Source organism: Pyrus communis, chromosome 12, assembly GCF_041283825.1.
Source record: "Pyrus communis isolate YQ-2024b chromosome 12, ASM4128382v1, whole genome shotgun sequence".
NCBI classification, from domain to species: Eukaryota; Viridiplantae; Streptophyta; class Magnoliopsida; order Rosales; family Rosaceae; genus Pyrus; species Pyrus communis.
In genome coordinates, this window is record NC_142576.1 from 8468568 (window position 1) to 8483957 (window position 15390).

The 15390-nt window shown below is 36.9% G+C and overlaps 2 protein-coding genes and 1 long non-coding RNA gene across 4 annotated transcripts; all 3 read right to left on the bottom strand.

Moving 5' to 3' along the window:
• Positions 1-1503: 1503 nt before the first annotated feature.
• LOC137745750 (dol-P-Glc:Glc(2)Man(9)GlcNAc(2)-PP-Dol alpha-1,2-glucosyltransferase) lies at positions 1504-4558 on the bottom strand. Of its 2 annotated transcripts, XM_068485753.2 has the most exons (8): positions 4173-4558; positions 3936-4024; positions 3376-3709; positions 2994-3258; positions 2769-2906; positions 2463-2667; positions 2064-2206; positions 1504-1987 (listed from the first exon to the last, which is right to left on the bottom strand). In XM_068485753.2, the coding sequence occupies exons 1-8, from the start codon at positions 4308-4310 to the stop codon at positions 1728-1730; spliced, it is 1572 nt and encodes a 523-aa protein (XP_068341854.2). In that variant the 5' UTR covers positions 4311-4558; the 3' UTR covers positions 1504-1727. The 2 variants fall into 2 exon arrangements, with proteins under 2 accessions (XP_068341854.2, XP_088537485.1); XM_088681359.1 differs by having other exon boundaries at positions 2769-3258; positions 4173-4515.
• Positions 4559-6306: 1748 nt separating this feature from the next.
• Positions 6307-9178, bottom strand: LOC137744705 (actin). The gene is made up of 5 exons (XM_068484489.2): positions 8912-9178; positions 8237-8306; positions 7714-8107; positions 6698-7311; positions 6307-6610 (listed from the first exon to the last, which is right to left on the bottom strand). Exons 2-5 carry the CDS (start codon positions 8294-8296, stop codon positions 6545-6547), a joined length of 1134 nt encoding a protein of 377 aa, XP_068340590.1. The 5' UTR covers positions 8297-8306; positions 8912-9178; the 3' UTR covers positions 6307-6544.
• Positions 9179-13807: 4629 nt separating this feature from the next.
• Positions 13808-14796, bottom strand: LOC148692276 (uncharacterized). The gene is made up of 2 exons (XR_015954074.1): positions 14602-14796; positions 13808-14234 (listed from the first exon to the last, which is right to left on the bottom strand). It is a non-coding gene; the product is annotated as an uncharacterized LOC148692276 (long non-coding RNA).
• Between the last annotated feature and the right edge of the window lie 594 nt (positions 14797-15390).

Sequence of the window (15390 nt, forward strand, 5' to 3'; positions counted from 1 at the left end):
TTCTTTTTTTTCTCTACACACCCTCATTTCGACATCTACAGATCAAATGCTGAGTCTGCACAAGAAGGGTGAATTTTCCACCAGGTATACTGAGGTAGTGAGGTTCGAGTTGCGAGTATCCCAAAAAAGTAGAAAGCGCTTGAGTTCAATCAACCTCGAGTTCAAATGGTAGCAGGCCGGATTGCATAGAAACGGCAATCTGTTAGCTTCCCCAGACTCTGCGATTGTCTATCAGGAATAGCAAAGCTCAAAACAGTCAGATAGCGAGCTTAGTTAAGAAACTGACAGAAAACCGATAAATAAATGAAACAAAAACAGATTTTGATTTGATAACCCCAAGCAGCTAAGCTTATCGTATATAAGCTTTCATCTCTGTCACAGAGAAGTATACGGCTGCGATGATAGAATTTCCGTCACCTTATTCGACTTAACAAGAAATCTCCACATGATCTCAGCATTTGAATACAAAAGATACAACTTTCCTCACCTTATTGTTTATCCTTAAAGATTTCCGCGAATGCCATGTCTCAGCCATCCATGTCTGGCAATGAACAAAATCTATCCTTTCTGGTTCCATTCTCGCAACACAATCCTCCTCCAAACTTTTCGCTAACCCCTGATACAGCGTGAATGCAAAAATAAGTATGACATGCCAGAGTCTAAAACAAGAATTAGCAGATGTACCATGTTAAAGATTGAAAATTCTATTGACTCCTGTTGTACACCTCATATTCATTCCATCCGTCAAACCCGATAACCCAACAGTATCACCTATAACCTAAGTTATACCCAAAAACAAGGATAAGGTTCACCAAGGAAGAGATTATATAAGCTAGTATCGTAAATATCAGAGCGTAACATGAAGCTTGACAAACATCACGAAAGAAAGATCTCTTGGTAGTACTGTGGAGAGCATCTTCCCTGAAATGTACAACAGAAAGTAGCTATGTGATCACTAGTAAGAGCATAGAGGATGCTTTAAGAAAAAAAGCCCAGAAACATTCGCCACAGAATTTGACCCGACTTCTTCACCACCATGGCTCGTCAGTGTTTGAGGTTCGAGGCTGCAGAGAGAACCGAATTCCATGGCTTGCATATCAAGCTACCTCCGGTTTCCGTGGCTTTCAACTTGAGACCTTGCTAGCTCGTGGCCTGTGAACAACGGAATATCACTGTTGAGTGTTGACCATGGTCAACCAAACACATAATACCCTCTTTTCATCTTCAAGCTAAATCAATTTTAGGTGAACGTGTAATAGACCAGTTGATCCAAGGTAGTGTATTTTCATTTTTGCACCGAGTTCAAAAATAAAATTTGGGTTTTGAATGGAATAACGCTATTTAGATGCATTGTTGGTACTGGAGAGTCTTACATGTAATGATAAGACCCACCTCTATCAGAGATTGTCGGCTATGTGATCAGTTTTGTATGTCTAAGTATCATTATTGTTTCAAACTTTAAAACTATGGAGCAATGAAAAATATGATTCAAATTCATATGCGTAAGGAAAAACAAAACTTTTCATTTATTTCTATAAATGAATTCACCTAATACAGTGCTGCAACAGAATCTCAATACAGTTTCAACGACAAAAAGGAAAAGAAAGCATGGATCACATGTGCGCTACATCGACATCGCCATGCCGGAATCTGATTACTATGAAAGTTTTGAATTTCTATGGGCCTGAACAACTTTTTGGGAATCTATCGGTGAATCTAGCCAGTAGCTACCATATAAACCGCTGGGTCCCTGGTTCATGGGACCAATGGAATGGTCGATACAAGAACATCATCATTGTGAAGACGTTGACAGTTATGTACAGCACCCCCATGACGAGCCAAGTTCGATAATCATCAGTATGCGAATGTAGGATCAAGAAAAAGAATGGAATGGTATAATATCTAAACTCAATCAGCGGTGCGGGAACCAAAACTGCAGCAGTAGCCAAGAAAAATGCCAGCACCCAGATCTTCCTCTGAAACTTCCCTGCCAGAGGGAAATAAAAACAAGTCTTAGGGAAGAAACATGAGGAAAATTGAAAGGTATAGATCTGTATACCAACCCAATCTAGTGACGATGGAAAGCCATGAATAAACATAAGGTGGGACTAGAAGGTACTTCATTGACCAATGAGCTTTGATGATCTTCCGCCAAAGATAAAAAGGATAATGCCGATTGTCAGCCAGAAGATAGGGATGAGCTATGCTGCAACAGTCAAGAAACTACATGATGATTTGTTACATAAAAGTTATGAATGAGTATCGATGCTGCATTTGGATGTGAAAACAGCAGAGGAAACATTCACCGTCCTTGAAATTGGAGAAAACGTTAAAACAACACTTGAAAAGTTGCTTTTCTCAAATATCACTTAAAAATTGACCTTCATATCAGCTGACATATGCTAAATTGAATGCAACTATAATTATAAAAGCATTGAGCGCATATGCCAAATAACCCTCACCTGAAAAAATGGACTGCGATGAAGCCAGCACCAAGTGCCAAAGATATCTGAATGAAGGTAAGGAACTTGTTCTTCCACATTGACTGGAATAAATCTACAGTTTGACTCGGGCTAAAGAGCATAGGAGCCATAGCAAGGGCAGAAAACAGACCAAAATACATGATCTGTGCAAAATGTGGAGAAACTGCATGAGCATCTTTTGCACCTACAACAATTGGACACAGTATGAGACAACAGCGATCAAGGCCAATTCATTGCCCACAATTTGTAGCCAAAAAACCCAAGCAATAAAAGGAGTTGTCGTACCTAGAACCACACTCCCATTCCACCGAACAAAGGCAATAAAGGCTGCTAATACTAGAATAAAAGGGCTGAAAGAAACCAAAAGTTCCAACTTCATGTGCCATAATTTTGGAAAGATTGCCTCAATTTCATCAAGAAAACCTGCAAAAGAATACCATGTGCTATTGAGAATAAAAAATCCAATGCAGGGTATGAGCAACCAAGTTGGCAAGCTACGTGAGGACAAACCTAATTTGCAAGTTTGAAAAGAAACTTTTCTAGTCGAGATTAAATGTCTTCCAGTATCCACTACAGTGGTTGCCTTCCGCTTTCTCAAGTTTGAGCCTAAAGTAACACTGTTTGAAGGAGTTGGCTGACCTTTTATCCTAATTGTGTTGTCTACATATATCTTATCTTTATGGTCAGCCATTGTAATATTTATAACCTCACTGCAACAAACAAAAAGCATCCATATAATATTTGTTTGCCGAATAACAACTGCCACGGAACCAAGCTGCATTACCAACATCAAACCAAGTTACCACTTGAACAGACAAAACATTTAGGCATAGCATACGTGTGCTTGCATCAAAACCATACAATGACTTATGGAAGAGATTTAAGCTTTTACCAATGCACTAAACCAGTACTTCTTCTTCAAACACGCAAGATGCATAGCAAGCACTGCAGCAAGTGACGCAACATCTGTATAATAGAGAAAACTGAAGAACCAATGAAGCGGGTAAATGGTTAGCACCACCGCATAAAGTGTTGCTTTTCTTTCATCAAGAGCGGGTCTCAAGTGAATGATTATCTCATACACAACAACGCTGCAAAATACCGCCAAAACACCATTGAAAGAGCGAAGAATGGCTGTGGAGCAGCCTTCAGAAAACGACGTGGCTGCTTTTACGACTGACATGCCTGGAAACAAATACGCAACATGAGCTAGTGAAAGATAGTACCTGCAAAATTCAAGCATTGCCCATGTTAAATTCTTTGCTAAATACTAAATACTGCAATACAACATGATTCTTAAGCTCTCCAGCAAAACATATCAAAGCCATTTAATTTGTTAAAAGTAATTAAAACCCGTTTTTCGCAATTACAAATCAGCTGGTGGGGTACAAAGTTCAAAAGAACTTAACAACAACAAAAGAGTAGAAAATTAAGAAATGGTAGAGAACATACAGGCCAGGAGGAGTGGTGATCATGGGATCCCAGCTTCTGAAATTGCCATTGCAGTACTGTTGTGCTTGAGGCACATGGAATATCTCATCCTGCATATCATAAATTTATTTACCAACTCCTCAAACAAAAAAACAAAAAAAAAAAAAAATCATACAACCCAAAAATCAAAAATACAACAAAAATCACATTGAATTGAATGGATGGAAGTTGGTGTCTTGGGTGGGATTAGGGTTTTACCATGTAGGGTTCGGGAACAATGTGACTGACGAGGATGGAGATGGGAATTACCCACAGGCTCACAATCGCGGCTACGGCAATCCTACCCATGTTTCTCTGCTGTTCAGAATCAAATCCAAAGGGTCTGTTTGGTTCCATGGATTCCGCGGTGAAAAATGTAACCCAACATTTCGAGCTGAGAATACCAATTTCGAACTTCAACTTCCTTTTCGCTGCTCGTCGGAAGCAAATCTAGTTAGGCGAGTCCTTCCTTCAAACTCTCAACCACATGCTTATGACTGCAACTCCTGTTCTGAGACTCCAATTTTGATTTGTCCTCCCCTCCAAAGCCCTTATTGTAAATTTGGGGCATATTGACATTTGATAAATAAATAAAAAATCAATCTGACTAACAATTGTGAGCATATTTACCTAACTTTATTTGTTTTTGTTTCTTTTAAACAAACCTAACTTTTCTTAACTGAACTAGATTGGTTAGAATAATATATCGAATTATTTTTCTCGTAATTTGACGAGTTTAGAATAAACTGTTGCTTGTATTAAAAAATAATGATAATAATAATAATAATAGTTTCAAAATTTTGTATTTTAACTAAAAATCATCTAATAACTTTATTTAATGATAAGGAAAAAAACACATCAAATATAAACATGTGTACCCAGCTTGTCCCCCTTCCCTCCAGAGGTAGATTCTCTACCCTCCCACTTCCCGTGCCCTCCTATTTTGTGTGATCACGGTTAAGTCACGTCAATATTTTATATTGTTTCTTTTATAGAGATAATTAGACAAAAAAGAATAGTAATGTAAAATGTTGACGTGGCTTAACCGTGACCACACAAACAGAAGGGCACGGGAGGGCACGAGAAGTGGGAGAGCAGAGAATATACCTCCCTTCCCTCCTCCCTCCCAAATATAACTAAATCAGAAAAAGTACATGAAAATACACATTAGTATTGTATTATTGTAACAACGATGACACCTATTTTTAGGCCTTTGACAAAGCAAGATAACACAAACACACGTCTAATACTATAATCTCGTAAGATGTGTTTTCATATGTATGATAAATAATATATATATATATATATATATATATATATATATATAAGTGATATACGTAGATTTCACGCATACCTACTTAAGGCAAAAGAAATAATATACATATATACATAGTGTAGTATTGTTAAGTTTCATAGACAGTGTACTACCGTTAAGTTTCATAAATAGTGCAGTACCGTTAAGTTTCATAAACAAAGTAATATCGTTAAGTTTCATAAACAATGTAGTAAGTTTCATAAACGGTGTAGTAAATTTAATAAACGATTAGTAAATTTCATAAACAATGTAGTACGGCGCGTTAATTTCTTTTTAAAAATTCTTTTTAATATTAAAATTATGTTTTTTTTCATTAAAATTTAAGTTTTTTTTTGTCATTTTTATTAAAGTTTAAGAGTTTTTCATTAAAATTTAAGTTTTTGTCTTTGAATAAAGTTATAGTATGTTCTTTAACTAAAATAAACTTAGCCCAACCCTTTTCATGAAAATTCTCATCCCAATCCCAATCTCCTCCCTCAACCACCGCCACCTGATGCTTTTGTACAAACAAATTATTGGGTTGTCTAGCTCACGTCCCTTAAGATTTGAAATAGTTTCCAAGTTAAATACAAAATGGGTTTTTTGAGTAGTTCATCCAAGTTTTCAAGATTTATAAAAATAAATAAATAAATAAAATAAAATACCAAATAGGGCCCTAATTTTTTTCCATTCGTCCAACCAGGAAACTCTTACCCTCAGTCTCTTTCCGGTTACAACGGAATAAGTCGAACCCTATACAAACGTAATCCGGGTTTGCTATCAGTGAGCCATTCTTCTTCAGTATCCCAATTGAATAAAAGGAAACTAATAAAAAAAGGTTTTAAAACTGAGTTTTAACTATAAGGACAAAATAAAAGGTAAAATAAATAGTACCACGATTGATTTTTTTAATGTAAAAATGTGATTTTTCGTTAAAATGAACAGTACCGAAAACTTTTCGTTAAAGTTTCCTTGAATAAAAGAAAGAAGCAAGGGACCAAATGGTCGACAAATAATTCCCATCATTAGCACATGAGAAATTTCATAAGCAAGAAAAAATGAGATGAAACAGAACCAACATTCTACCAAAAGACTTGCAGAGGGATTAGTCAATGATCACTGTGAATACAAACATATTCAGCAAAATTACAGATAATCCAGCGGTAAACCTACAAAGTCATCGTCCAGACATTTAAGTAATATAAAGCGAAATAAAAACGGACAACAAAACCAGAGAGCAAGAATGCAAGCAGCATTTTCTTTCCATTATCATCACTCCGCCTATCATTGATTGTTCTCAGAAGCATTTCCTGTGCACGATTGAGGGACCGGATTCATCGTACTCAGCTTTGGCAATCCACATCTGCACTCAAACAGCAGATTTCCGATAAGAATCTCTTTGACGAGTAGTTTGCACAAGAAAACTAAGTGAATGTATTAAGAAACAAACCTGCTGGAAGGTGCTGAGGGAAGCTAAGATAGATCCTCCGATCCAGACACTGTACTTTCTCTCTGGTGGGGCAACCACCTTGATCTTCATGCTGCTTGGGGCCAATGCAGTAATTTCCTTGCTCATTCGGTCAGCAATTCCAGGGAACATGGTCGAACCACCACTAAGAACAATGTTGCCATACAAATCCTTCCTGATATCGACATCGCATTTCATTATGGAATTGTAAGTGGTCTCATGAATACCAGCAGCCTCCATTCCAATCATGGATGGTTGGAAAAGGACTTCTGGGCATCGGAAACGCTCTGCCCCAATAGTGATCACCTGACCATCAGGTAGCTCATAGCTCTTCTCAACAGAAGAGCTGGTTTTAGAAGTTTCCAATTCCTGTTCATAGTCAAGAGCAATGTATGCCAACTTTTCCTTCATGTCCCTCACAATTTCACGCTCTGCTGTGGTGGTGAATGAATAGCCACGCTCGGTCAAGATTTTCATCAAGGCATCAGTCAGATCACGACCTGCAAGGTCAAGCCTCAAGATGGCGTGTGGAAGAGCATACCCCTCATAAATAGGGACCGTGTGGCTGACACCATCTCCAGAGTCAAGAACGATACCTGCACACAAGCACATAGAAAACATGAATCACAGTTGAAATGGCTTCTGCACTAGCAACCTGGACTTTCATTCAAACGCAAACCCAAAATATAATAATGTTACCATAAGCATTTGCTGATCTAAGCAAACCCAAAATGATCTTTTTACCCAATATCATTCTCATGGATAAAACTATATTTCAAAATCACTCATAATATATTCCAAACTGCATACGCCCATCTTATCTACTGTGAACCCATTTAAAGGTAGTTGCCTATCATACCTTTTTTTCTTTCGATAATTTTAGGTTGAACCGTAAAATGCTTGTTTATCAACAAGGCCAAAACAATTTATGCAACATAAAAACAATTTCATAAAGTAAAATGAGTTATTGCAATATCTAATCTGATTGAATAGCTTACCAGTAGTACGACCACTGGCATAGAGGGAAAGCACGGCCTGGATGGCTACATACATAGCTGGAGCATTGAAGGTCTCAAACATGATCTGGGTCATCTTCTCACGATTTGCTTTAGGGTTGAGAGGTGCTTCAGTGAGGAGAATTGGGTGCTCTTCGGGTGCAACACGAAGTTCATTATAGAAGGTATGATGCCAAATCTTCTCCATATCATCCCAATTGCTCACAATTCCGTGCTCAATTGGGTACTTCAGGGTTAAGATACCACGCTTGGACTGAGCCTCATCCCCAACATATGCATCTTTCTGACCCATTCCAACCATAACACCAGTGTGACGTGGGCGGCCAACAATGCTAGGGAACACGGCTCTTGGAGCATCATCTCCAGCAAATCCAGCCTATACAACGATGATTCAATCAAACTAAATCCACTTTCTAACATCTTAGATTCATACCAGTTAAAATACATACAGATTGATATTCTATTATACATTCTAAAGGCTGGGATGGAAATCTGTTTCGCATACCTTAACCATTCCCGTTCCATTATCACAGACAAGAGGCTGAATGTCCTCGCTGTCCGCCATCTTCTACTTTCTGCAAGCAAATAAACAGCATCGAATTGTAAAACCCAAATTACCCACAACACAAAATTTAAAAGCCCAAATTATCCACAACCCAAAAATTAAAACAATATGCATCACATTGAATGGAATTATCACTTGTCTCAGACAAACAGAAGGCTGCATAGAAATCAACATTGATCTCCATTGGTGCACATACAACGGAGATTGAAGTTAACAAATATAAACAGATAACACCAAATCGACTCCAACCCAATTCCCAAATAAGAAAATCAAAACAAAAAAAGCATAAATATAATGCCAGTTTATTTAAAAAATAATAATCCAAACATAATTCATAAACATTTCTCGGCTCTACGAAAACTAGGCAAATTTTTTTATATTTTTTTCAAAAATAAATTAAAAATCAGCAATGCAAACCCCCCATCACCTACAAACAAACAGATCAAGGCACAAATCTACCAAATTGTACACAGACCGAACAAACATCACAACCCAAAACCAAATGCAGCAAAAATGGACCACCCGAACGGGGAAAACCCAAAATGGAACCAAAATCCTGAAAATGTTGAGATTACAACCGGATCAAAATGTAGAGAGAGAGAGAGAGAGAGTCACCTGTTCTTTGAAACCCTAGAAAATGCGAGTTTTGGGATTTGAGGTTCGGATGAGCTGCTGCTGGTGCTGGTCGTGCCCGCCTTGAGGGCCTTTGGTGTTGGTTCGAAATGGAAACAAAAAACAATAAAGGCACGGACGTGACTGGCGGACACGAAAACCCGAGCGGATAAAACAAAAATTGGAAATCCACAAATTTGCCCAGCGAAATGAAATTTCAACTCCGCCCTGAAAGTAAATGCGACTCAAATGCACTGCAAATTCGGTCCCGACCGAATCCCCACCGTTCGTTCTTTTGTAGGAAGGGACTGGATCTACGGTCCACGTGACGCGTCACTCTGATCTGGGCCTCTTGTGGATCCAGTTGTTCTGCGGCATCCGCTTTTAGTGGTGGCCCTGTCTTCCGTTCTTTTGTGTTGATTATCTGTTTTACCCCTGATTTGTATACGGAATCTCAAATGCATTCTTCTAATGATATGTTACAGGCCCGGATTTTTGACATATTTCGGTTTGATTCGGTTATGTTTTGTTTTTTGTTTTTTTTAATTTTTTTTAATAAATGATATTATTTATCTAAGAAAGTGGAGGAGTGAGCTAATGTTCACAATGAATTATGGCTCACAATAATCTAGCAATAACGTGGTTCAAATTTGTTTTTGACAGGAATCGAACCTAGAACCTTTTATTTATAAGTGAAGATGAATAGTTTAATTTTACTTTTACTTTGATGATCAACAAAACTAAATCAAAGAATTTCAAGAATGATCCAGTTTTGTTAGTTTGGTTTGATTTAGTTAGGCTATCTCGATTTGGGTTCATGCTCATTTAGAGAGGTTTCAGATTCAAAATCCTAAAAAGTCAAAATTTTCTCAAAATTAAAACAACTAAAAGCAAACACCTTGGTTAAAACTTGGAAACGATAAAAGAACTTGTGCAAGAATTTCAAAATTAATTTTGTGCAACAAGCATAGAATCATTCACTCAGAGAGACATGTGAAAAATAAATATAAGGTAACCGGTAGACTTGAATCGAATCAACTCGAGTCTAATTTCTTTGAATCGGTTTAGTCTCTAGTCTAATTCTCGAGTTTTTTTCGATTTAAATGCTCACCCCAAAAATGCATATGGCACGACACAACTGCAATTTACGTGGTATACCTTGCTAGATCATATATGAAAAGATCCCATGGTTGGTGGTGGAGCAAAGAAAGGTTCGGATAAAGTGCTAAACTCATTTAACGTCAGGGTTAATTAACATGATTACCTGCATACAAAAAATGGTACAAGTAATGACCTAATTTTCCATATTTCTTACCCTTTTAGGATGTTGTTACAGCTGAAGTGCCCTTATCTCTCCCACCCCCAAAACAAGAAAGTAATGGAGGGCGAAATTTGGAGGGATCATCGGGCCTGTTATGGATCCAGATACAAATTTTTGACATAGTGGTGGTGGTTGTTTCATATTTATTTCAATTTGCAATATGACCCTCTCATGTGAAAGATGGTTAAGATTAATAAAGCGCATATTAAGGTCCATTTGGAAATTTTCACTAGGACAATTGGGCACATTTGGATACCTCCTATTCACCCAATTGTAATTATTGTCACAGTAAACTACTCACTTTATTCACAAAATGTCAATCAAATATCAAATGAGAAATTCAACTACTCTGATTATAATACTGGTATGGCGAAACTGTTAGAATATAAGGATGAGAACGTATGTTATACTCCACAATATATTTGGTGTTGAATTGCTCTAGACGTTATAAGATCATAGTTTTGTGCACTCATTGTTAGACAAGGATTTCTTATCAGTGTTCCACTTGAATTCTAATAGGAGAGACAAGTGAATTGAACGTGTGTATATAGTAGGCCTCTGCTCTCCCTAAACGCACACTTGATTTTGGACTAAGACCTATCATTAGTGCAAGCATTATGGTTTTGTAAGAGAGGAGAAGGTTTGGCATAGGTCTCTACTCTCGCAAAACGCACACTTGATTTTGGACTAAGACCTATCATTAGTGCAAGCATTATGGTTTTGTAAGAGAGGGGAAGGTTTGGTATAGAAGATTGGTGGCATGGGCTATTTTGATGTCTTTTATAATTTCTCTTCGACTGCTTTTACATGTTAGTTTGGTTCTTGTGTTTATCAAATTGTAGTTTTCATACTTGTATGATTTGTGGATCATGAGCTTAATCTGTTGGGTTATGTTTTTGATAAGTTAAGTCTTATAGAAAGAATTTCAATCACAACTTAGTGAATGTTAAGAGGCCATGAATGTAGAACTTGTATGGAAAGGGTGCCAAAAGCACGCTTTCGTAACCGAAGTCCTTTCGTTGGCCCCCTCTATCGACATTAATTCAGCGGCAGCTAGCTCTTTCCCTCTATAGCTACTTCACTCGCCTTCCAGTTTATAGGTTGCACATTATGAAGAGTCTAAACTTAATTGCGTGATGAAACTAGACTCTAATACAAATTTTTAGGAGGTCATGATTAGAACTAGCCTTTAGAATACCAGTTGTAAGATTCCAAGAACTACTAAGGGCTGGTTTGGTATTGTTGTGCTTTGAAAAAAAGCAGCTTCTGATGTGCTGTGAGAATAAGCAGCTGTGAAATAAAGCAGCAGAGTGTTTGGTAAACTTTTTGGTAAAAGTGCTTTTGAAAAAAAAAAAAAAAAAAAACAGTATTATAGTATTTGGTAAACTTTTATGTAAAACAGATGTGAAAAAAACCGGTTTTTCAAAGCTGAGTTTTGCAGCTTCTTGTTTTTGGATTTTTTTCACCCAAAACTATGAAAAAAAAAGCTGAAGCTGAATATTTACCAAACACAAAAACAACTCCCAGCATTTTTTGATATTAGCTTTTTTAAGAATCACCTCAATACCAAACCAGGCCTAATATCAATTGCAAAGTACAGCTAGGGTTTTTCTGGAGTAGATCTTGATATGGAGAACAAGGTACATAAAGTCATGATTATGGAAGATGTGTTGGGCTGGCTTGGATCTTATTTCCTGACAGGAGTCATGACTAAACGAGCAACACAAGATAGTGGGCAATGGTCCCAAATCTCCATTCGCCACATAACACGTGCATGCATGCTTTCATGTATTGATCGTCCACAAAATAGGCAATTGAGCATGGAGAGATCGAGCTATGTGAGAACCTTCATGGAGGATCAGTTAGGCAGTTTAACTTGTTAATTATTATTCTTTTGTCAAAGTAGTTTGTTAATTATTGATAAGAATTAACAAGTAGTGAGGTTCATGATCAATTGATAAGGGAGTTTTAACGAAATACTCCCAGTATTATTCACTTTGAATGAAAAACCACATTTGTACCTTTTCTTTGTACTATTCACTACACCTTTATTTGTCATTTTTCATTAAACCTAAAATTTTTTTAAACTTTTCGTTAGTTTTTCTATTGATTAATCCTTGAAAAGTAATTTTATATAGAGCTCAATGTTCCTAACTCTCAGTCAAATCTCTATATATCCTACCTACCACTTTGTTTGATTTGATGACTTTGGAATTCTAGAGTTGTTGGTATTATGTTATAGTATTATACAACACACATGCATATAAGTATTAAGTCGCTTACACGCACATATAAATGAATGTGTGCATATGTTAATGTTTGTCGCTTACATACACTTAAGCAAGTGTCAACTGTTGATGTTAGTTACTTACACGCAATGAAATATCTACATATTCAATCTACCTACCAATTGAGACTTTGTTTGATTTGATGACTTCGGAATTGTAGGGTTGTTAACATGGTACCATCCATGTTATAGGATATGACACACATGTTAATTAGTAGTTACATGTATATAGGTGATTGTCAACTATCTAGCTAGTCACTTAAATGCATGTAATTGACTGTTAGCTATTTATTTTAGTTGCTTACACACACACACACATAAATAATGTGGATGTAAATTTCCGTCGTCTTCTCTTTTAACGAAAATGCACCTGCAAAATAATAACACCTAAGATTAAGGCCAAAAGCCTCACACACCCATGATGAATGAGGGGGCTTTGGCCGAAGAATCTCCGATACCAAAGTTAAAATTCTAAAAATAATATATTTAGGAGTTTATGGGTAGCAAATGACTTAGCTTTTTAGTGGAAGAATAGTGCTATTTATAATGGTGTGGCCGACCCTATTTGGAGAATAGTGACCAGCCATATATGATGAAATTGTGTGAATAATTGCAAGGTATTATGTGAAATAATATCTTGCAATTAACAAGACAATTAATCCTAAATTAAATAGGAAAATTGGGAGTTACCTTTTGAATAAAGATTTGATGAGGAGTGATGAAAGGGATTTGAATAAATACCATTTTGATCACCTTTGACTATTCCTTGATTGAGCCGTTATTGTCCATTGCATGCGCATGGGAATCTCAGTGTGCTTCGAGGGTAATTTTGTCCTTTTTAGCCAATAGTCCACGTGTCACCTCCGTAATTTTCTTGATCATTTTTTGCTCCACAAATACTGTCAACTGTAATAATAATCGCTCACACGCACATACATAGATGCCTATTAGCCGCTGATGTTAGTGAATGGATGGTGTTGTTCATATACTCATTTTTACTTCTCATACACCCCTTGTTAATTTATGTCATTTGATCTTCTTCAATTCTTCAATCAAACGGCCAAAATTTGAAAAACGTGTATAGAAGGCAAAAAGGGGCGTGTGAATAACACCATCATTATGAATCTCACAATAATACGAGTACATGCCATAATAATATTGTAAGGGTGAACTACCAATTTAGTCCTTGAATTATCACCTAAGTGAAAATTAGGTCTCTAAACTATTTTTTCAAAAAAATCAATCCAAGAATTATATAAATCTGCCAATTACATCTAGGACTGGGCACAGGTCGGGTCGAGCCCAATTTTGAAGGGACCAGACCGAACCCAAGTTTAAAAGAAATGAGCCAGGCCGGGCCAAATAATGAAATTTCAGAATCTAGAACCAGACCTAACCCGATCTGTTTGAAACGGGTCAGTTCGGGTCGAGTCCACGGCTCTAATAACAATTTTTTTTTTTTTAATTAGAATAGTTTTTTTTTTTTTTTTTTTTTTTTGTCAAAAGGTTCAACTTTTATTACCAACACAAAACTTACAAACACAACTGGAGGCCCAAATTTACAACAACCACACTACAACTAAGAATCTCCAAAACACCAACAAAAGAAGAGCCCAACCCAAGAGTTGAGCCCAAAACAAAAACACATGCACAGAAACCTATCCGACTAAATCGTTCGCCGCCACCAAAGCCTTTCCGCCGACCACGAACCAAGCCCCCTGCAATTGTTGAAGACAAATCCCAGCCAAACCCCAGGAACAGAAACAAAAATAAATTGGAACTATCACAAGACATGCATATATATTCAAATTCAATTTAATTCAACAATAAATTTGAAATTGGAATATAACAGAGGTCAAGATTCAAGAACCCAACAAAATCCCTTCAAGTTTGACAGAAAGAGAGACTGATTTAGAGAGTGTGAGTGAGTGAGACACAGCAGAATCAAGGAGCACCAGATCATTGACCACTTTTGCATTCCCATTCCCAATTTCTTGCATGCATTCATAATTTAAAGCCACAAAAAAAAATGAAGGAATTCGCTATAAATTGACAAGAAAAAAGACGAAAGAGGATTTCAATGACCATGGATCGAGATCTAATGATGATGGCGGTGGACGGAACTAGAACGGTGGGATCGAGTCAGGAGGAGAGATCGACGTCTGATGATGATGGTGGCGGACGGAGGAGATATCGACGTCTGAGTGAAAGGAGAGGAGCCAGGAAGAGAGATTGAAGGAAAGGGAAACTGAATAAATGGATAGATGATTATGAATGACTCAGATTCATACATGCTAGAAACGGGCCGGAGGCCTGTTCACTCATATTTTAAGAACCGCCCCAACCCGTGGGTCCTGGACCCGTTTGCCCACCCCTAATTACATCCCTAATATTAGATTCGAAAGTACTATATTTAATTTTTTTTGTCAATTTAAGTTACGTTAATTGTACATGATACACATTGTAGGCGAGATTGGTAAATTTTTATAAAGAACTAGTGTATGGAGTTAACTTTAGACGGCAAATTAGATGTTAGATTCACAATCTATATGATCAAGGGCTTATAGGCGATAAAATGACGATATTACGCTCTAAAGTGTGTCAAGTGACTTAAGTTGACAAAAAATTTGATAAAATAACTTTGAATATAATATTAAGAAAGAAATTAGTAATTTTTAATTAGGAATTTATTTTACCGAAAAAATAATTCAATAACCTAATTTTCACTGAAATATAGTTTATAAACTAAATCGAGACTCATCCATATTGTAATAGAAAACAAGAAAAGTTGGGTCATATAGCTAGCAAGCCAGGCTAGGATCCTGGGTAGGGTTGTGATTGGCAGCCTTGTTAATAAGAAATATCAATTAATAA

Excerpts from the sequence above, each read along its gene's own strand:
- LOC137744705 (XM_068484489.2), bottom strand. The coding sequence starts at position 8,296 with ATGGCGGACAGCGAGGACATTCAGCCTCTTGTCTGTGATAATGGAACG. Across the intron at positions 8,108-8,236 it reads ATGGAACGGGAATGGTTAAG|GCTGGATTTGCTGGAGATGA; the intron begins GTATGCGAAACA and ends ATCGTTGTATAG. Across the intron at positions 7,312-7,713 it reads TGCCAGTGGTCGTACTACTG|GTATCGTTCTTGACTCTGGA; the intron begins GTAAGCTATTCA and ends GCTTGTGTGCAG.
- LOC137745750 (XM_088681359.1), bottom strand. The coding sequence starts at position 4,310 with ATGGAACCAAACAGACCCTTTGGATTTGATTCTGAACAGCAGAGAAAC. Across the intron at positions 3,259-3,375 it reads AGTACTGGTTTAGTGCATTG|CTTGGTTCCGTGGCAGTTGT; the intron begins GTAAAAGCTTAA and ends TTGGTAATGCAG. Across the intron at positions 2,668-2,768 it reads GAATGGGAGTGTGGTTCTAG|GTGCAAAAGATGCTCATGCA; the intron begins GTACGACAACTC and ends CAATTGTTGTAG.